This window comes from Vicugna pacos, chromosome 9 (genome assembly GCF_048564905.1).
Source record: "Vicugna pacos chromosome 9, VicPac4, whole genome shotgun sequence".
Lineage (NCBI taxonomy): Eukaryota > Metazoa > Chordata > Mammalia > Artiodactyla > Camelidae > Vicugna > Vicugna pacos.
In genome coordinates this window covers 14,032,344-14,053,416 of record NC_132995.1, presented here as the reverse complement: position 1 = coordinate 14,053,416, position 21,073 = coordinate 14,032,344, and the positions used below count along the sequence as shown (strand labels likewise).

Here is a 21,073-nt window from a genome sequence, read left to right as displayed (position 1 = left end):
AGAAACTATAAATGAACAATCTCCAAAGATGATGAAAGTGTCTAAACCATTGACTTAAATCCTCCAACCTAGACCCATTATGGAGAAACTGCAGAAAATCAGACAATGAGAAAACCTTAAAGCACCAAAAGAAAAAGAATAAATTTCCTTCAAATTAGCCATTAGACTGACAGCTAACTTTTCATAGCAGCAGTGAAAGTTGAGAGTGGAATGATAGCTGAAATAAAATACTGTCCACTGAAATAAAATAATAATGAGACATAGGGGAAATGATCCCACTTGGAAGTGTTGAGAAACAAGAATGAATGAAAAGCTATATAGGAATTAAGGGAGGCAAATGTAAAGGAACAGTGACTATAAAAAACAGTTATGTCTGTGGGGTTAAAAAAGAATAAAAATGCAAGGGAACAATAATCTACATTGGGATGAGTGGATAAATGTAGCTAAAATACTCTAAGTACTTTCTGTTTTCATGGGAGTGAATGAAGATGTGAACTGTTAGAAATTGATAGGTTTTAGCATTCATATTTTCTGAGGTAACCCTTAAAGCATAGAAATAGTATGTAGAATTTACAATAGTAGAGGTAAAAAAAAAGATAATATTTAAACTCCTGAAGAAAACAAGGAGAAAAAAAGAATAAAGAATTGGCAAGATAAGAACCGAAAAGCACAAAGCAAGATGGTAGATTTAAAGCAAAATATACCCATAGTCATATTGAATAAATTAGATCTAATACTCTAAAGACAGAGAATGTCAAATTGAATTTAAAAATTCAACTGTATTGTGTTTATCAAACACATCTCTAACTTAAGGACACAAAAAGATTGAAATTAAGGATGGAAAAAATTGTATCATGCAAACAATGAACAGGAAAGTTCATGTAACTGTACTACTAGCAGACAACCTAAACTTTAAGACAAGATGCATCATTAGAGATAGTTTGTTTGAAGATCTTGTCTGATGTAGTTATCATGCAAGATGACTTTTTCTCATGCTCCCCTCCCCTTAAATAATATATAGTCCCCAGACTCTCCTTTTTCTTTTATGTAGATTGTTACAACTTAGACAAAAGGTACAGAATGGCTACAAAGGATCCTAACGCATATACAGGAGGTATAGACATTACCCAGCGTGTTTTCAGTTGAGTGAGGAATAGCTGTATTACCTTAAGTGAGATTTTCATTTTCGGCTATGGGAAGAATTATGTATGATTAACGGTAAGCCATCTTGTGAACACTGATCATTTATTTGGCTGCCCAGTTCATGTGTACCCTTGCTATGATGAAACATCCATCTTTAAGAAGCAGAGGCTGATTCTCACTAACCTGAAAATGCGTCTCAGCCTCTACACCAGCTCATGCACAGGGATGGGACCTAAGCTTCAGCACTCAAACACACTCCTCTCAGAACAGCAAGGTGATGGTACAAGGGAACAAGGACAGTGGCAATTCCATCTGGGTGATGGGTAACACCAGGTACATAGGTGGCAGTAGCAGGAATGTCCAAAGTCCAGCACCCATGGTGTCAGTATTTTGAGTTGGGGATTCTGTGTACAACAACAGCAGTGGTGACCTTACCACACAAGTTCTGTGTCATCATTTGGAGCACTATTCCTGGCTCTGTATCTTTGTTCTTCAGCACTCTAACATTTCCTATGAGCAACTCAGTATCATTTGAATCAATTCCTTATCTAGTCAAATTAACAAAAGGTAGAACATACTGACTGTAACCAGTATGTTCCCATTAAAATTAGAAATAAAACAAATATGCCTACAGAAAAAAAAATTGTGGATAATAATTTAATCACAACTTTTTTGTTCTGATTTCTGGACTGATTGAAAAATAGAACATTTTTGTCAGTAAAGCTTAAAATGCATGTCCTAATACTTCATTCAAACTCTAGACACTGGGTCATATACAGGTGGAGGACTGGGTCTGCAAAGTGGCATACAGAATCATAGCCTGCCCCAGGAACATGAGAAATTCAGGGTCAAATATAGAGAGGTAATTTATGTGTTTTAACACATTTCACCAAAGCAATACATCATTTTTCTTACGATACGCAAACAAGAGTAGGGGTGAAAATAGGAAGCAGAAATTCTTCTCAAAATCTAACCCTTCAGTCTGTAAAAATGGGGAAAATATAGTTAAAAGACAAAGTCCTGCTCAAAACCACTGTCATCAGGTCTATAGCATGAAATAAGGTAAGAAAATAAAATAGGTATAATACTGTGAGATGGGTATATACCTTTATCTGCACATTATAAGAAGTCAAAAGAATCACTTTATAATCAATACCCTAATAAAATATGTTAAATTTTCAGATATTACTAGCATATTTTAAGAACTGTATATATTATATTTTATGTACATTATAAAGATATTAGAGGGTAAGGAGGATGAAGAGCTGTCAAAGAAATTTCAAGACATACACATGTATTAATGAATAGCCACTCATTGTCAATTGTGCACTTATTTGGGATACTCTGTATTTAAAACTTGAGTAATTCAAAATATAATCCCAATGAGTTTTTAATTGGAACTGGATAAAAATATTTTAAAAATTCTAACAAAGAAACATTTATCTTTATCTTCAAATAAAAACTATATATTTATAATATATGTATCTTTATTTACAAGTAATAAGTTACTGAAAAGTATAAATGAAAGATTGCTGGAATGTAGATCTGAGGATATGAGCATTTATTACATGAGAAGTATTTTATATATTTTAATTCAGTAGATGAACAGTTTAATAATTGTTTCTGGCATAATTTGCTTTATTTCTGAAAGGAAACAAAGCTGGCATACTATATCATACCATATATAATAATCAATCCAGATGGATTAAATGTTAAATCTGTGTGTGTGTTTATACACTCACATAAACACATATATGAAAAACTACACTTTGTTCCTTTATCTTCTTGCCCTCTGAAGTTTTCTATAAACAATACCTTTTTAAGAAACATAGAAAACATTGGAAATGGTTTGGGAAATCTATTTTATAGAAATAAAATAGACAAGAATATATTGTTAAGAGTGTTTATTGCAGCACCGATTTTAAACGGCAAAGAAGGGGAGACAATCTGAAATATCAGAACTGGGGAAATACTGTAGTTGAGTAGGTATTGGTATAAGCATACTGGGGAATATGCTGTAATCATTTAAAAGACTAAGTTCAATCATTATTTACTGATGAAAGAAAATCCAAAATGTACAGTTGAATGTAAAAAAGCAAATTACAGAGAAATGTATGAATTATCATCCATTTTTTGGTAAAAATATACTAAAATAAATAATTTGTTTGTATTAGTGTTTAAGCATGAAGAAATATATACACAAGGCTTAAATGTTACTCACAAGGAAATGGACAGAGAAGGAGTGAGGAATGGAGAGGAGCAGAGATACTGATTTTTTTCTTTTTATTGGCATTGTTTCACTGGTTTGGGTGCAAATATATTACCTCTGTAATTTTAGATGAGGAACTTAATACATAACTTGAAATACGCACACCAAAGACTATAAAATGTCACTTAGTTCTCATTTTGGTAGTAATGCAAAACATTAGAACAAAATAGCTTCATCTTTACTAATTCTCCCATCTGCAGGTACGCAGCTCATTCTACTTATCTCAAATTGATTATGAAGTGTTTTACTTCTTCATACCTGGTAAAAAATATAGTAACTCAAAATTTTTTTCTTTTAATGTCCTCTAATGTGGGATTTAAAAAAGAGAGTGGGGCATGGAAGGACAGACCTATAGGAACTTCAGATATATGGATTTTCCTTCCACAGGTACTGTTGTATCCATCCAATGTAGGAAGCTGCTTGCTTGAGCACGAAAGTTGAGGCCCAGGAAAGGCCCATCTCAGAACACTAACCTAAACCTGCAGGACACTTTTTTTTTTTTTAAACTTTAAGATTTTTTTAAGAAATCTTTAGCAGGCTTCCACACAATAATGGCAGAGTTGAGTAGTTGCAACAGAAATAATACGGCCTACAAAGGGTAAAATATTTACTTTCCAGCCCTTTACAGAAAGTTGGCTGACCCTTTGGTCCAAAACAGAATACATAATTCCAGTGACATACTTGCTGCTAGTGCAAAATAGGGATGGTCTGGCTTTTTTTTTTTTTAGGTTAACCTTTTTAAAATTTTCCGTTGTGTGTGTATGTATAGTTCAAGAATAGGATATAGAACATATAATATATTTATTCTATTTTTTAACTGACATGATGCAGATAATAAAAAATCTACATATAGAAAATATGGATATGGATCAAGTCCTTAAAAAAAAAACTTTGTAGTTAGAAATTAGCTACTTTATCCCTGGAAGTACTTTTCATATTTAAGAAATTCTGGGAAAATTGTCATGTTATAGTATCCCTTGCCCCACTTAAATTTCCTCAGGACCAAGGAATTTGCACTATTAAGAATTTCTCCTGTGAGCCTTTTGCTCACCTATTGCTCCAGCATCCAGAACAAAATTAACCTATGGGTCACTTGCTACTTGCAGGGTCAATATATCTTCTTTGGTCCCCATCATGTTTGAAAAAAAAAACAAGACAGGAGCTGCCACTTAAAAATCAATGGCTATCACACAATGCAGAAAGGAAGATTCTGGATTCTCCTCAGAAGTCAGAAGATCTGGCAAAATGAGGCCTGCACTTCCTCATAGCACTCATTAGCTGGAAGTGGGCACTGGGCATCCTCTCTAGCTACTGTCTCAACCAGGCTCATTTCTATTATTCATTTAATAGATACCTACAATTTGCTATTTTCTTTAGTATGCTTGTCTATATCTTCATGGATGAACCTGAAAAAGAGCTTCCTTTCTTGTGTCTTCCTAACCCATTTCTAACATCAGGATTATGTTGGAGTATGTTATGAGATGTCTACTTCTATATAACAAATAGTTCCTTGAACGCTTGGTTAAGTTTGCCTGTTCTCATCACAAGAAAAAAAATTCTGTAAGTATATATGGTGGCGGTTGTTTACTAGACTGACTGTGGTCATTTCTCAATATACATAGTATCAGATCATTATGTTGTACGCCTGAAACTAATATAATGTTAGCATCAGTTATATCTCAATTTAAAAAAGTTTTACCTGAAAAGAAATTGGGTTTGTTGCTTCTTTAGTAACAGCCACTACATCTCACGCTAAATATCCCTTTATCTGTTTATGAGAGGGTCTTCCAAGGGTTCTAATTGACTTGGAGTCAATACTAGTAATTTTTATTTTCCTAAAAAATAATTTTGTCTAGGTTTTCAAATGTATTGGAAAGAAGCATTGCATTCAGTGTAAAATTTAAAATTGATAACTATAAGGCTTTTTTTTATATGTCTGCATATCCATTTTTCATAGTTCTGTTTGTCTTTTCACACATTTTCTTCATCAGTGTCACCAATGTTTTGTCTATATTACTGTTTTTACAGTAGGTATTATATGATGTAGCAAAAAGGATACCACTCTGAATATAGCCTTTCCTGCTCATTACACACGTTACTTTCCCCACCAACACCCAGGATTATTTCATGTGCCATAGGAAGTAAGTGATGATGGCAAATTTTCTTACTTCATTACCCTCAATGGATCTTTCTTCCATTATATATCCTGATGTTGAGTAAGGTCTGTAGAAACAGTTGCTTTTCAACAAATGATACTAATGACAATGATGAATATAGTAGCAATGACCAACATTCTGTGGATATCTATTTATTATATGACAGGCACAATTCTAAAAACTTTGTCTTTATTTGATCCTTACACAAAATTATGAGGTAGGTATTATAAATATCCTCACTTTATAATTTCTGCTGAGACATATATGTATAAAAAGCAAAATTATTCAGGTAGGATAAATACTAAACCGATAAAGACTATCCTTTGGGAAGGGAAATGAGTGCAAGGATAATGGTCAAAGGGTATGTCTGCCTTATTTGCAATGTTTAAATCTATTATAAGGAAAACACATTGATGCATTATTTCTGCAATTAAAATAAAAGACATGATTCAAGGATACGCCCAGGGAGAGCGTCCATTGGGGCACTGTGTATAACAGCAAAAACTCCGGAGGAAACTGCGATGTCTATCAATAGGGATTTGATGAAATATTACAGCAACACATGGAAACAACCATGAAGATCCTAGGATCTCCATGTAGTGAGTGATAAGCTGTCCATGAATGTGTTTTACAGTAAGAATGTCTGAATTTTGTAAAGAGCAGAAAGAATAAGACATCTTCAAAAATAAAGAGGTCACTTTTATTGGGCATTAAAGGTATTTTTAAAATAAAGGTATTTTACAAACCGTGATGTAACAGATGGACTTTACAGTCATATGAATTTAAGATGCATTAAGAGATGAATGTAACAACTATAGGCAAATCTGGGGAAAAAGAAAATGAAAGTCACAGGATTACATTTCAGCATGTATACTTTGATGTTTAAGATAAGGTTAGAAAGGTGCCCAAAGTGCTGCTGTCATTTTCAATGTTTAAGAGACTGAATTATCTGATGGCAAGAGAAACAGGAGCTTTTATTAAAGGGCTTCCAAAGTGTATTCTACTCATAGGGAGTTTCTCCTACAAGATTTTTCATGGCTGAATAAGCTGTCATTGACAAGATGTTTCTACATGATTCTATTTAGAGGGATTAATATCAAGATAAATTCTCTTGTTGAATAGTTGATGTTGAATAGTTTTGAGCTGTAATTAAAAGCCTTCCCACACATTTTAGATATTCTATGTTTTATCACCAGTACAAATTTTGATGTGGAATAAGTTGTGAGTCATAATTAAAGGTCTTTCCACATTCCCTATATTCATAGGGTTTCTCACCAGCATGGATTCTATGATGACTAATAAGCTGTGAACTCTGAGAATAGGCCTTCCCACATATCTTACACTCATAGGGCTTCTCACCAGTATGAATTCTCTGATGTCGAGTAAGGTCTGAACCAGAACGAAAAGCCTTTTCACACTCCTTACATTCATAGGGTTTCTCACCTGTGTGGATTCTCTGATGTTTAATCAGTTGTGAGCTCTGACTAAAGGCATTACCACATTCCTTACATTCGTAGGGCTTCTCCCCTGTGTGAATCCTCTGATGCTGAGTAAAGTTTGAGCCACTACTAAAGGCTTTCCCACATTCTTTACATTCATAGGGCTTCTCACCAGTGTGAATTCTCTGATGTCGAGTGAAGTTGGAGCCACTACTAAAGGCTTTCCCACATTCTTTACATTCATAGGGCTTCTCACCAGTGTGAATTCTGTGATGGCGAGTAAGGTCTGAGCCGCAAATAAAGGTTTTTCCACATTCCTTACATTCAAAGGGTTTCTTGCCAGTATGAATTTTCTGATGATGACTGAGTCTTGAGGGATGTCTAAAGGCCTTTCCACATTCCTTACATTCATAAGGTTTCTCAATGGTATGAATTATGTGATGTGTGGTAAGCTGTGAGTCACGTCTAAAGTTTTTCCTATATTCCTTAGTAGCACAGTATTTCTCTTTATTATTAATGATTTGCTGTAATGTCAAGGATGGATGTTGACTAAAAGTGGGCATGCCTTCATGGGTGAATATCAGTTGACTGAAATGTCCCTCCTGAGAGCCAGGTTGTCTCTCAAACTGGCCATTACATTCCCAGTCACCTCTGAAACTAGAGCACTGAAGGTCATGTCTTGTAAGTCTTTCCATTATCTCCCACTGGGCTGACTCTATTTCATAAATTTCCTTCTTCAGAAATAATTTCTTGGTCTCACATCTTGATTCCAGGACTGAAAGAAAATATGAAAGCAATCACTCACATTTTTCTTGTTTGGGAGAAATAAAACTTCAATTAAAATGGGAGAATTAAACTGAATTGAAAAAAAAAAGGACAAGAAAAGAAGAGTGCGGAAAGATGGCACAGTAAGATGAGGGCAGTAAGAAAGCCACTGGTTTCCAGATGTTGCTATAAATCAGAATTACTTAGGGGAGCTTGCTAAATACACAGATGCCTTAGACTCCCTTGCTACAGCTTGACTCTAATCATACATACACACACAAAAAATCTTACAGCATATGCACACACACACACACATAAAAGCATCCCACAGCAGGAGCTGTAAAACAAGGGAAATGATCATACCTACTTAATAACTCTTGTCAGGATTAAATGAGTATGGCTGAGGGAAATTTTCCAGGGGTTGGCGAAGACTTGGAATAATTTTTATAAGTAAAGTTTTATTGGAACGCAGCCATTATGTATTTATTGGAATACGTAAACTTACTCGTTTATGTATTGTCTGTGGCTGTTTTTGAGCTACAGTGGCAGGAGTAGCTGCAACAGAGATTGTATTGTCTGCAAGCCTAAAATATTTACTATTTGGCCCTTAAAAAAAAAGTTCACCAGGCCCTGGTTAGATCCGTATTGTCCATTACAGTGGCCACTAGCATATGTGTCTATATGAATTTAACATAATTCAAATTAAATAAAAATTCAAATTCAGTTCCTCAGTGGCAGTATCCACATTTCTAGTGTTCAACAGCCAAATGTGGCTAGTGTCAACCACATTGGAAATCACAAACATAAGACATTTTCACCACTGCTGAAAATTCTAGATTATGTAATACCTTAAGAAAAGTCAAGTGTTGAGTGAATCTAGCATGGGTGGTGTATAGGGAAAATTTTTTGTGATTAGATACGGTATATGAAAATACTTCGATGAAAATACTACGCCTTGGAATTCTGTGATTCTGAACTTAGAGAAAAAGAGGAGAGGTGTTAACAAGTGCCCAAGCACTACAGCAGTGATGGCCAACTAACAGGAAGGGCGTCTGTAGGTTCAAAGAGAAGGAAAAAGAATTTAATGGGAGGCAGTGTATTGCTATTGAAAGATCAGAGGTACAAGGTTCAGTTATAGGAGTTTTGAAGTCAAACTCAGTTAATTACAAGCTTTGTTTTCTTGGGCAAATTAGCTCATCTTTCTGAGCCCCCAGTTGTCCGTCTGCATGATAGGAATGGTAACTCCTGCAATCATTGTGAGGACTGGGAATACTATATGAAAAAGTACTGGGTATAAAATTCGAATTTGGAAGATAGTATTATGGAAGAATTTCCATACAAAAATGGGGATGTTAGGCAAGTGAAGTGTTTTGAACACCATACTATGCACCCTGGGGGGAAACCTCAAGCCAAAAAAGTAAAGATCACTCTAGTACCATCTTCTTCCTCTTCCTCTCATAATATATCTAGCAAATACTGCCTAATCTGTCTCCTAAATATATCCTGAAACTCTTCCTTTTATAGTAAATATAACACCTAATGAAATATCTCTCCTTCAACTACTGAATAGTCTGCTGCCTGGTTTCCTCACTTGAGGTTTGCAATCTCAGATCCATTTCACTAGAAGGGCATTAGCCGGCCACTGCTCTGCTTAAAGTCCCTTGGTGGTTTCCCATTATGATATTGCTCTTAAAATAAAAGCCAAACTCCTGAACACGGTTGACACAGCTCTGAATGATCTGGTTCTTGCCTCCCTTTCAACTGAATCTCACAGTGTGTTTGTTCCCTTTTGGTTTCTGAGTTCCACCCACATTAGCCCTATTTTGCAGTTCTTCAAATGCTCCTAGCTGATAGTCCCTGTTTAGGCCCTTTCAGGTAACTTTTCCATTTGTCTAGAAGGTATTTGCTTTTACTCTTGGCCTTGACAACTATTACTTATTTTCCAAATCTCTACTCAAAGGTCATACTTTTTGAGGCCTTCTCTGATCCTATTACCAAATTATACCCTCCTTGTAATTACACTTTGAGCACTCTGATCTCTTCCTTAACAGGATTTCCACAGTTTGTAATAACATATTTATTTAGATTCATTTAATACCTTTTTTCCCGCAATAGGTCTTAAGTTCTGTGACGGCAAGGAAAATGTCTGTTGTCTTCATCAGTGTGAATCCATCTCTGAGTATGGTATATGACACATATTGGAAGATCAACAAATATTCACTGACTCAATTAGCAAGTAAAGATATACTCCTTAATGAAAAATGTCTAAAAAATTCCTCTAGGAAGAGAGGACATAATTTTTTCAAACACGGCACATTGGATATATGCATTTATTACTGCTCTTTTATGAAATTCCACTAAAGTGATAGTAATGAGATTAAAGAAAAGAAGAAACTCCATGAGGACAAAGAGAGTGGAGGGAAAATGCAGCAATAAAAATTTGGAAACTAGAGACTAGATGAAACACTAATAAATGATATAGTAGCCATTAAAAAAACCCAAACAAACCCTGAAACCTAAGTCACAGATTAGTCCTATTGTAGAAAGTCAGTTATTTTCAGGAACACAATCGTCAGGCACCTTAGGAAACAGGGTGCATAAGGGGCTATAAAATGGAATATTAACTGAAAATCTCCAAGAAACAGACAGACCTCAGATTCTCAAACCTACTCTATATAGCACGCTGATTTTCGAGCCCACTATACCCAATAAACTCACAGAATCTGGCAGCCAAGCTTATTTTTTTAATTCCAGAAAGAAAGCAGAGGAATCTATTCTGGAGAAAATCAGCCCAAGAGGAAAGACCTGACAGGTGGTGTCTGTTCTAGGCAGATCACTCTACAGTGACTACATTAACAAATCTACAAATCCTCAGTCACTAACGAGCTCAAATGGGCTTTTTAATGCCATGGGTTTATATGAGCTAATAGCCTTGAGTCACTAGCTATTTCAGGAAAACCTTAAATATAAGAGCTTAAAAATAAAGAGAAAACAACTCTGGAAAGAGACAATGAAGGAGAAAAAAATCCAACATTCAAAAGAATGCTTCTAAAAACCATATGTAACAATCCCACAAGAGAATGATGCCAGAAAAAAGAAATACGTTTTTATAAGAAATAATACAGGATTAGAAGTTAATAAAATTATCTCACAGAAAGTACAACATAAAAAGAAAGGTGGAAAATAGGAAAAAAAAATTCTAGGGCTAGCACAAGAAATTTAAGATTGAATTATGAGTGTTTAATCATTCAGAAAATTTAATGAGCCCTTACTGTGTCAGACACAGTGCCAAGCACTGGATACAAAAAAATGATCAAAGTTAGAAACATACAGAATAGAGAAAAAGAGAAAACAATGGGAAACAAATGATCAACAAAATAATAGAAGAAAATTCTAGTGATTTTTAGTTTCTAGAATCTCAGTGAGTCTCAGTGAGTGCCCAGCCAAATGAAAGAATAAAATGAACATCATGATACTTCAACATGAACATGAGAACATCACAAATAAATAATAAACTCTAAAAGCTTTCAAAAAGATTAAACAGGTCACCTAAAATAATTAAGAACCTGAATAGGTTTTGGAATTCTCAACAACACTAGATGCTAGAAAACTTCAGAAATCCTTGGAGTAATGCCTTCAAAAATTTGAAGTAACTTTTTCAACCTAAAATTACATCTCCAGTCAAATTATCAATCAAATTATTAGGGTGAAATGAAAACATTTTTATTCATGCAAGGATTCACAAAATATGCTGTTTACTTCTTTGGCATATTTTTGAAAGATGTGTTTCAGAATAATGAGAAAGCAAAGAAAGAAAGAGGAAGGCAGGAGATCCAACAGTTAAAGTATATAAAAGTATCCAAGGCATGCAAAAACAGAAGAGAATCAAAAAGGAACTCAAATTGGAGTGGTAAAGGGAATCAATGGGGTGATCCTAAAGGAATCCACTGGATGATAATAAAGGGAAATTCTAAAAACTAGCTATGTAACAATTGTCCCTGGGTAAGAACAATAGAGGGTCAGGGGAAGATGCCTCAAAAAACAAACCAGTTACCTCATGTGTCTGAAAAGAGTTAGGTTAGTGCCAGACATATAGAAAACTAAGAAAATTAAGACAAGGTTCAACTTCATGGAAAAGAAAACCATTTACATAGCAATTAAGTGAACTAAATAATGACTTAATTAAATTTATGCTGTAAGTATATTTGGAAGATGAGGAAAGAGGATGTAAAGTAAGCTAAATCTTCAAATTCCACAGTGAAAAGTCAAAACCATCATCACTAAAACTAGAATTGATTCTTGAAAAAATAATTCTCAGGGAAAGGATAGAATTGGTGATTGATAAATGATGGCAGGGTCATGGAGAAGGAAGAGTAATAGGAAATAAAATAAACATAAGATATGAATTCCATCAGCCATAAAAAACGACAACATAACGCCATTTGCAGCAACATGGACGTCCCTGGAGAACGTCATTCTAAGTGAAGTAAGCCAGAAAGAGAAAGAAAAATACCATATGAGATCGCTCATATGTGGAATCTAAAAAAGAAAAAAAAAAAAAAACCAGAAATATAAAACAGAAACAGACTCACAGACATAGAATACAAACTTGTGGTTACCAACGGGGTGGGGGTGGGGGTGGGAAGGGACAGACTGGGGTTTCAATATTTGTAGATACCGACAGGCATATGCAGAATAAATAAACAAGATTATACTGTATAGCACAGGGAAATATATACAGGATCTTGTGGTAGCTTACAGCGAAAAAAAAAGTGACAATGAGTGTATGTTCATGTATAACTGAAAAACTGTGCTCTACATTGGAAATTGACACAACATTGTAAAATGACTATAACTCAATAAAAAAAGTTAAAAAAAATGAATTCCAGAAGGAGGATATGGTGATGATGCAGAACCAACAAGACAAATTCCCAGAGATGAAGAAAACTCTTAGTAAGTAGGTAGTTCCTTTCCATGCTGAGCAGAATTTATGAGGAAAGAGTTTTAATTAGATATTCTTGGTAGAATTTCTGAGGTTCAGAGAAAAAGAAAATTCCATGTAAGTAAAAATCCAATGAATCAGGTTGTCTCCTACTCATGTTTGTGTTCGGCGTTGCCCCAACAGTTCTCTAAAGTTCTTAATTAGTTACCAGCCATGAGATACCAGGTTTAATATAGAAATCCGTATTTCTAGCTTTCATTGAAAGACTGGAATATCTGTTAGCACTTGGCCTTTGTTCTCATATGACAGCTGTCTCCTAGATTTAACAAGTGCTTACTCCTTTCAGACAGGGCAGGGACTCGCTCTCATTAGCCACTGTCCCCACTATTTCCTAGTCCCACACAGATGCTCAGGCCAGAGTTTCATTTGCCATGTACATTTACAGTATTGCTTTTCTTAATTTTACCTTCATTCCTAAAGGGTTTTTGCTGGCCATGGCATTCTGGGTTGACAGTTCTTTAGCAAATAAAATACTGTTCTACTTTCTTCTGACCTCCACAGTTTATGAAGAGAAATCCAGTCATTCAAATTATTGTTTCTCTACAAGTGATGCATATTTTTCTATGGTTCTTTCATCACTTTGTCATCCATTTTCAGCAAACTGACTATGATGTGTCTAGGGATGGATTTCTTTGGGTTTATCCTGTTTAGGGTGGCTGAGCTTCTTGAATTTGTAGGTTTGTTATTTCTTTCACCAAATTTGGTAAGCCAATATTTCTTCAAATATTTTTTTTAGTCCTATAGTTTCCCCTCTCCTTCTGGGACTTCAGTGACACAAATATGAAACCTTTGTTGTTGTCCCACACATCTCTGAGGTTGTATTCCTTTAAAGTTTTCAACCTTTTTTTCTGTTACTCGTATTGACTAATTTCTTTTGATCTACCTTCAAGTTCACTAATTCTCCTCTGTTATCTCCATTCTCCTATTGAGATTATCCAATGAGTTTAAAAATTTTTGGCCATTGTATTTTTCAGTTCTAAAATTTCCATTTGTTTCTTTTATTATCTTCTTTTTGTTAATTGGATTTTTTTCTTCTCTCTTTTTTTTGCTGAGTTACATGCGTTCTGTATATATATTTTGGATATTAACTTTTATTAGATATATTATTTGCAAATGTTTTCTCATTCACTAGGTTGCCTTTTCATTTTCCTGATAGTTTCCTTTTCTTTGTAGATTTTTAGCTTGATGTCATCCCATTTGTTTATTTTTGCTTTTGTTGCCTTTGTTTCAGTGTCATATCCAGAAAAATCCAAGACTGATGTCAAGGAGCTTACCCTCTGTGTTTTCTTCTAGAAGTTTTATGGTTTCAGATCTTCTGTTCAAGTCTTTAATCCACATTGAGTTGATTTTTGTGTAAAGTGTAAGACAGTGGCCCAGTTTTTCCAACACCATTTATTGAAGAGACTGTCCTTTTCCTACTGTATATTCTTGGCTCCTTTTTCATGAATTAATTGACTGTATAATGGGTTTATTTCCTGTCTATTTTGTTCCATTGATCTGCATTTGTTTTTATGCCAATACCATAATATTTTTACTATAGGTCTGTGATCTAGTTTGAAATCAGGAAGCAAGATGCTTCCAGCTTTGTTCTTCTTTCTCAAGATTGCTTTGACAATTCAGGGTCTTTTGTGGGTTCCATATAAATTTTAGGATTGTTTGTTCTATTTTGCTGAAAGATGCCTTGGGATTTGGATAGGGATTGCACTGAATCTGTAGATTACTTTGGGTAGTATGAACATTTTAACAATATTAATTCTTCTAATCCATGAGCATGAAAGCATGGAAGAGTCTTACATTTATTTGTGACTTCTTCAACTTCTTTTGATGTCTTATAGTTTTCAATGTACAGGTCTTTTCACCTCTTTAGTTAAATTTATCTCTAGGTATTTTATTCTTTGGGGGTTTTTTTGATGCAATTATAAATGGGACTGTCTTCTTAATGTCTTTGAGTATTTATTATTAGTGTATAGAAATGTAACTGGCTTCTGTATATGGATTTTGTATCCTACAGCTCTTCTGAATTCATTTATTAATTCTAACAGTATTTTTGGTGGAGTCTTTGGGGTTTTCTGTATATAGTATCATGCTATCTGCAAATAGTGACAATTTTTCTTTTTTCCTTTCCAATTTGGATGACTTTATTTTTTTTTCTTCCCTAGCTGCTCTAGCTTAGACTGCCAGTACTATGTTGAATAAAAGTGGTGAAAGTGGGGATCCTTGTCTTGTTCCTAATCTTAGAGGAAAAGCTTTCAATTTTTCAACATTCAGTATGATGTTAGCTATGGGCTTGTCACATATGGCCTTTAATATGCTGAGGTATATTCCCTCTTTTCTGAGCTTTGATCATGAATGGATGTTGAAAAAAAGTCAACATTTTAAATAAAATTTTATTTATTGTAATTTAAAAATATATATGGAAGACCTAAAAGTCAAGTATAACCAAATACTTCTGAAGAAAAAGGTGGAGGGATCTGTCCCACTAGAGGTCAGGACTTTTTATAAAAGCAAGAGTAATTATGACAGGGATAGATAAAAAGGCCAATGGAATGAATGACCTATGTATATGTGGAATTTTAACATATGACAGAAAGAGCACCATGGATCAGTGGAAAGCAGTGGAGCAAAGATAATATGTTCCCTGTATGGAGAAAATATTATAACTGCTCTCACACCACTCATGAAAATCAATTCTAGTTATATTAATAGGGCTTTTATAAGAAAGTCAAAACATAAAAATTCTTGGAAGACAAAAAAGGAGAAAATTAGGCTAGGAAAAAGTTCTTAAGACCCCACAGGTGTGAAACATACAGGAAAAAAGTAGAATTTTTTATAAACTATGTATAATTTAACCATTAAATATATAATTTAACCATACTAACTAACACAAAGAATTACTGTTCACCAAAAGCTATCATAAAGTGAATAAATAAGCTACAACTGGAAAACATGTCTATAAAACATGTTACTGACCAAAATTAGTACCAAGAAAATACATAAGAAGTTCCTACAAATTTTAGGAAACAAACAGCCTAATACAAACATGATCAAAATGGCATTACGCAGAAGAGATACTAATGGCCAAACGTAGAAATGTAATTATCTTCAACAGTAACCAGGAAAATTTAATTGAAAACAATGAAAGAAGATTTTATTTTAAAAAAAAGATTTTATACTCACCAATCAGATTGTTAAAAAGTGAAAAAAACTTACAATATCAATTACTGGGAAAGATGGTGATAACAAACACTTGGAGAACAGTTTGGCATTACCTGGTAAAGCTGAATAAGAATGTATGCCAATGTAAAACCAGTTGGGCCACATGGCCTGTCTGGTATGTATTAATGTCCACTAAATTCTCAGACAAATCTCCAAAAGCCTGTACCCTCTTTTTTTGGCTATGTGTCTATACAAACTAAGTGGAATGGAGACCTGAAGTGACTATCTGGAGATAACAGGATCCAACATGTTAGCTCATTTTTTTTAAAGCACCTTTAAAAAGGTTTAATTAAAAAAAAAACACTCTTTAAAGGTGGGGATTTCAAATAATTAAATAAATAAATAAGTAAATAAATAAATAAAGGTGGCAGGCAGGGAAAGAATGTACGCCAAGACCCAGCAATTTTATTCCTAGGTGTATTTCCTAGCAAATCTCTTGCATATGCAAATCTAGAGGTTTACATGTTATTATGCTATAATTTATGTTAATTATCTGTTATATATCCTATTGTGTATGGATTATATTTCACAAATAACTATACTATTTTTTTAAATAAAAAACTTAATGGATAGGTTGAAGAGCCAAAAAGTCAAAACTGAAGAATATACTGGTGAATCAACACAAATCAAGGCAAAGAATTCAATATAAAGGCAGTATAAATGGAAACAGAGATGAAGAGTAAAAGACACTGGAGATGATCCAGATGTTCTAAGGTCTGTTTACAGGAGCTTAAGAGAGAAGAGAGGAAATGTAGCAAGATAGTATTTGAAGAGATGACTGCCAAGGCTTTCCTATCACCAGAAAAAGATATAAGTGCTCAGGTTGAAAAATACAACCAGAAGCAAAATATGAAGGAATAAAGGTAACCACATCTGAATATATTACAGTAAAAATTTAGCCCATTAGAAGAAAAGTTCATAAAGGAATAACAATCATACATGAAGGAGAAAACATAGGAGAATATCTTCACTTCATGGTCTTATGGTAAGTAAAGATTTCTTAAACAGAACACAAAGTACAGATAGTGTGATTTTGTTTATGTTAAAGATTCAAAAATAGGCCAAGGAAGAATTTCTTACATAAGACCCAACAAGCATAAAGCACAAAAGAGAAGACTGATAAATCTGATAAAAATGAAGAACTTCTGTAAACAAAAAGAAACCATAGAGAGCTAAAAGACAATTCAGAGTAGAAGAAGATATTTGCAATTTTTAGAACATGGAATATATTCATATGCAAAATAAGTAAAGAGCCATCACTAAGAAAATACAGGCAATCCAACAGGTAAAAAACACTTGAACAGACAATCCACTAAAGAAGAATTTCAAAAGACCAATAATGATAATGAAAGTGTGTTCAACCTCATTAGTAAAAAGGGAAATGCAAACTAAAACCACATTGCAGTATCACTGTACGCTAACCAATTGGTAGAAATCTAAGTGTGACAATTCCTTATATTAGGAAGCATGTGCAACAATAGGAGTGCCTATATACTGCTGGTGAGACTGTAGACTAGTGTAGGCATTAAAGAAAAGCTGGGGGGAGGGTATATTCAGTGGTAGAGCACATGCTTAACATACACAAGGTCCTAGGTTCAATGCCCAGTTCCTCCTCTAAAAATAAATAATTACCCCCACCAAAAAAGAAAAGCTAAACATCAGACAGCTAAAGATATGATGTCTTATGATCTATTCATTTCTCTTCTATTCAAGTAACACAGAAAATGTTCATAGTAGCTATTTGTAACTGTCAAAAACAACCTAACTGCCTATGAAAAGTAGAACTGATAAACTGTGGTATATTCATCTAATTGAAAGAATCAACTCTGACTATAAGAAATAATATGTATGAAATCTTAAAAGCAAAATGCTCAGTTAAAAAAGCAACATAAAAGAATATATATAGTATGATTCTATGTATGTAAATTTCAGACTCAGTTAAAACTAACCTATATTGTTGCAGGTCGCTCTCTTAGGTAGTAAAAGTATAAGGGGACACAGAGAGATCTGTGCTGACAGTGTTATAGTTTTGAGCTGGGTGATGGTTCCATGAATTTAAATATCTGCCTACAGTTTGTTACTTTTCTGTACTTGTGATAATTTCCAATAAAAAGAATGAAAATATACTCACTTCTGGGCTTATCTATCTCTACAGGTACAAGTGGATAGATGGATCAGAGAAATAGAAAAAGAAGCCCTGAAATACAAACTAACATAAATCAGAACTTATTACTGAATAGGCAGATAAAACAATGATGAAATAAGCAGCTGTTGAATAAATGGTGCTAAAATAGGATATGCGAGGAGTTGGGGGGGGCACAGGTAATTGATTTGCACTCTCAATTACAGCTTACTGTAAAAGAACTTTAAAATGGATTTAAATGCTATCAAAATAGCAGAAAAAATTTTTAAAAATAACAGAACACCTATAAAATTTGTGGAGGCCACTTAATTTTCTAAAATCAGAAATAGTAATAACCACAAAAGAACTGAATACAAACACATTAAAACATACACTTAAAGATGCCAATCCAAATTAAAATTTAAAAAGTAAAAGCACCCCCTGGAAATGGGTAAATATATGTTTTATTTCATAAAGTCCATAAAAATTGACTGAAAAATTACAGTAATCGATTAAAAAAGTATAAAATATAGTAGGGAACAAGTTAAAAGACAAGAGCACCATTAAGGTGAAAATGTCTACTCTCACTAGTCCTCAAAAGAATGATGCTAAAACAATCCAGTGTACCAAGAAATCATCGTAAGATTTCTTCAGGATGATAAGGCATTCACATTATGTAAGGAAGAAAATGTCCATATTTTTTAAATTACATTTTGAGGTAATGCAAAGGTGAAATAACCCGAGGTCTTGGATTCATTTAGAAATACTGAACAGTAACAACTGGGGCAGATGAAGTACTGGCCGCCTGGCTGCTCCTCAAACACAGCTAATGCACATCTGCCTCGGGCCCTCAAATGTTTGGCTTCCTTCTTCTCTGGCATGTTCTTCCTCCCAGTAATCATATACAATGGTTCACTGCTGTACTTCTTCAGATCTCTGCCCAAACGTCACCTTATTGGAAAAAGCTTCTCTAATCATGTCACATAAAATAGCACCCTCCATCCCTTTTCTCCACTTTGTTTTTCTTTTTCACTATTATAGGATATATTATATATTCATTTATTTGTGTATCTCTCCCTGCACTGGAGGGTAAGCTCTGGGAACAGATTCTATTCACTGCTGTAACCTTGGTGTTGAGAACAGTGCCGGGCATGCAGCAGGTACTCAATGGACATATACTGAATGAATGAACGTGCTGTCCCGTTTCTCCTCCTTTGTACCAGACCTCTTTATCTTTGCCAGCTCCAAGTTCTCACTGGAGGCACAGACCTTTTTTTCGCTAACATTCTATATACAGTCAATGACACACGTGCTCGAATCTCCCTCTATGGCCTCTATGTGGATTAACTCCTCTTCTACTTCTTTAGCCCTCACTTTCTGCTGAGCTCCCTATTTTAACCTCTCTTATGGTGGTTCTACTTTTTAGAAGTTGTGTATAGTACCCCGATTGAACTATGAAATTGCTTATTCATTTTTTAATCTCTTCAGTATCAATCAGAGTACCTCACACACTAGACTATTCAGTAAATGTTGACTAAAAGTATGAATGAATCAATGAGTGTATGAACTACTGTATCTTAAAAACCTTAAAGAAAATAAGCCTTTGGTAATGTAGAAAAAAAAATTTCAAGAGACAGTGATAGTTTTTAAAGGACTAAATACAAAAGAGGATGAGAAGCTGATAAGGGAGTAGATCCAAATTATGGATAGAGAGGAGTACTATTAGAGAGGGTGGAGGAGGGCACCAGCTGGTTAGAATTGGGACAAAAGTATAAGAGCAGAAAAGCAGGCAAAGTGTGAAGTAAGGAGAAAAGGTAAGGTCATTTGAAAGGTCATGCTGGAAAGGCTTACTTCTGCACAGTAGGCCTAAAGTTTTTAAGGGGAGCTTCCCAGACTGCATCTCAAAGGGGCAGTCTTTCCACTGACCAATTGGGTCATTACCTGCTGTGCCTCACTTACCTGGCCACTGGTATCTTGTTGGTTCTCTGTCAACCAACCAGGGCTCCTTCCCCTGCTCCAAGAAGGAGATCACATCTGGTTTAGAAATACAATGTCCTGCTTACAAAAGAAGTAACGAGATAAGTTTATGATGAGAATGTCCCAGAATTCAAATCCAGTCCCTCCATTATTAAAAAAGAGTTAAGGAAAGATACATCAGATTTATGAAAATATAAGAGGACTTGAAACTTCCTTCATAACTCAGTGCAGCTTCCTCTTTCTAACTTTACGATATTAAAAACATTCCCCTGGGAACAGGATGTAGAAAGCCAAATGGTTACTTGAAAGGCACGTGAGTGTAACACCAGAGGAAGCAAACCTTCTGAGGGCTGAATCTGAATTATCATGGACAGATGTCCTTACCCATTGAAACCAGGTTGCTGTAATTCTCCAACATCACATCTCTGTATAAATCTCTCTGATCATCATTCAGGCATTCCCACTCCTCCTGAGAGAAGTCTATGGACACATCACTGAACATCACTGACCCCTGGAACAACAACCATGTTAAATTTTTAAAAATTAGGTTTGATTAACAAAAAAGTGTTTTGTGAAGGAAAGAGAAAAAAAAATAAAAGTGTACGAGAAGTGAAAACAGAAGCATACAGAGTGGGGCTGAATGTCTGAGATACAAGTGGAAGACTGTAAACAGATAAGCAGGACTGAATCACTGTGCTTGCATGTCATTCTGCTTCCCCCAGGGCAAAACTGCCTGTGTAGAGTGGGACACTTCCCTTACCCAAACAAGACTGGGGAAGTACAAAATCCAGGTAAGAGGAGTTTCCCAATTAAATGAAATAATGTATACAAACACCTAGCACACGCTTATAATATGTTACGAATATATGTTGAGTCTCTTTCCTCTTTTCCAAAATAGCTAATGGTAAAATTTCAGAAAAAGGGATAAAGACATTAAAAGCATCTAGAGAATAGGTCAGATAAAAGATATCAAGAATCAGAAAG

The 21,073-nt window shown here is 34.6% G+C and overlaps 1 protein-coding gene across 2 annotated transcripts in view; it reads right to left on the bottom strand.

Annotated features, from left to right (window-relative positions):
- Nucleotides 1-21,073, bottom strand: part of LOC102539973 (uncharacterized) — a 99,129-nt gene that overhangs the window by 65,606 nt on the left and 12,450 nt on the right. The window contains exons 3-5 of one of the 2 annotated variants that reach the window (XM_072968687.1): nucleotides 20,474-20,600; nucleotides 20,072-20,170; nucleotides 6,768-7,782 (exon numbers count right to left, since the gene is read on the bottom strand). In XM_072968687.1, the coding sequence (XP_072824788.1) occupies nucleotides 6,768-7,782; nucleotides 20,072-20,170; nucleotides 20,474-20,600 (1,241 nt within the window). Of the gene's footprint in view, nucleotides 1-6,246; nucleotides 7,783-20,071; nucleotides 20,171-20,473; nucleotides 20,601-21,073 lie in introns of those variants that run through there. The other variant, XM_031672517.2, reaches the window with a different exon arrangement.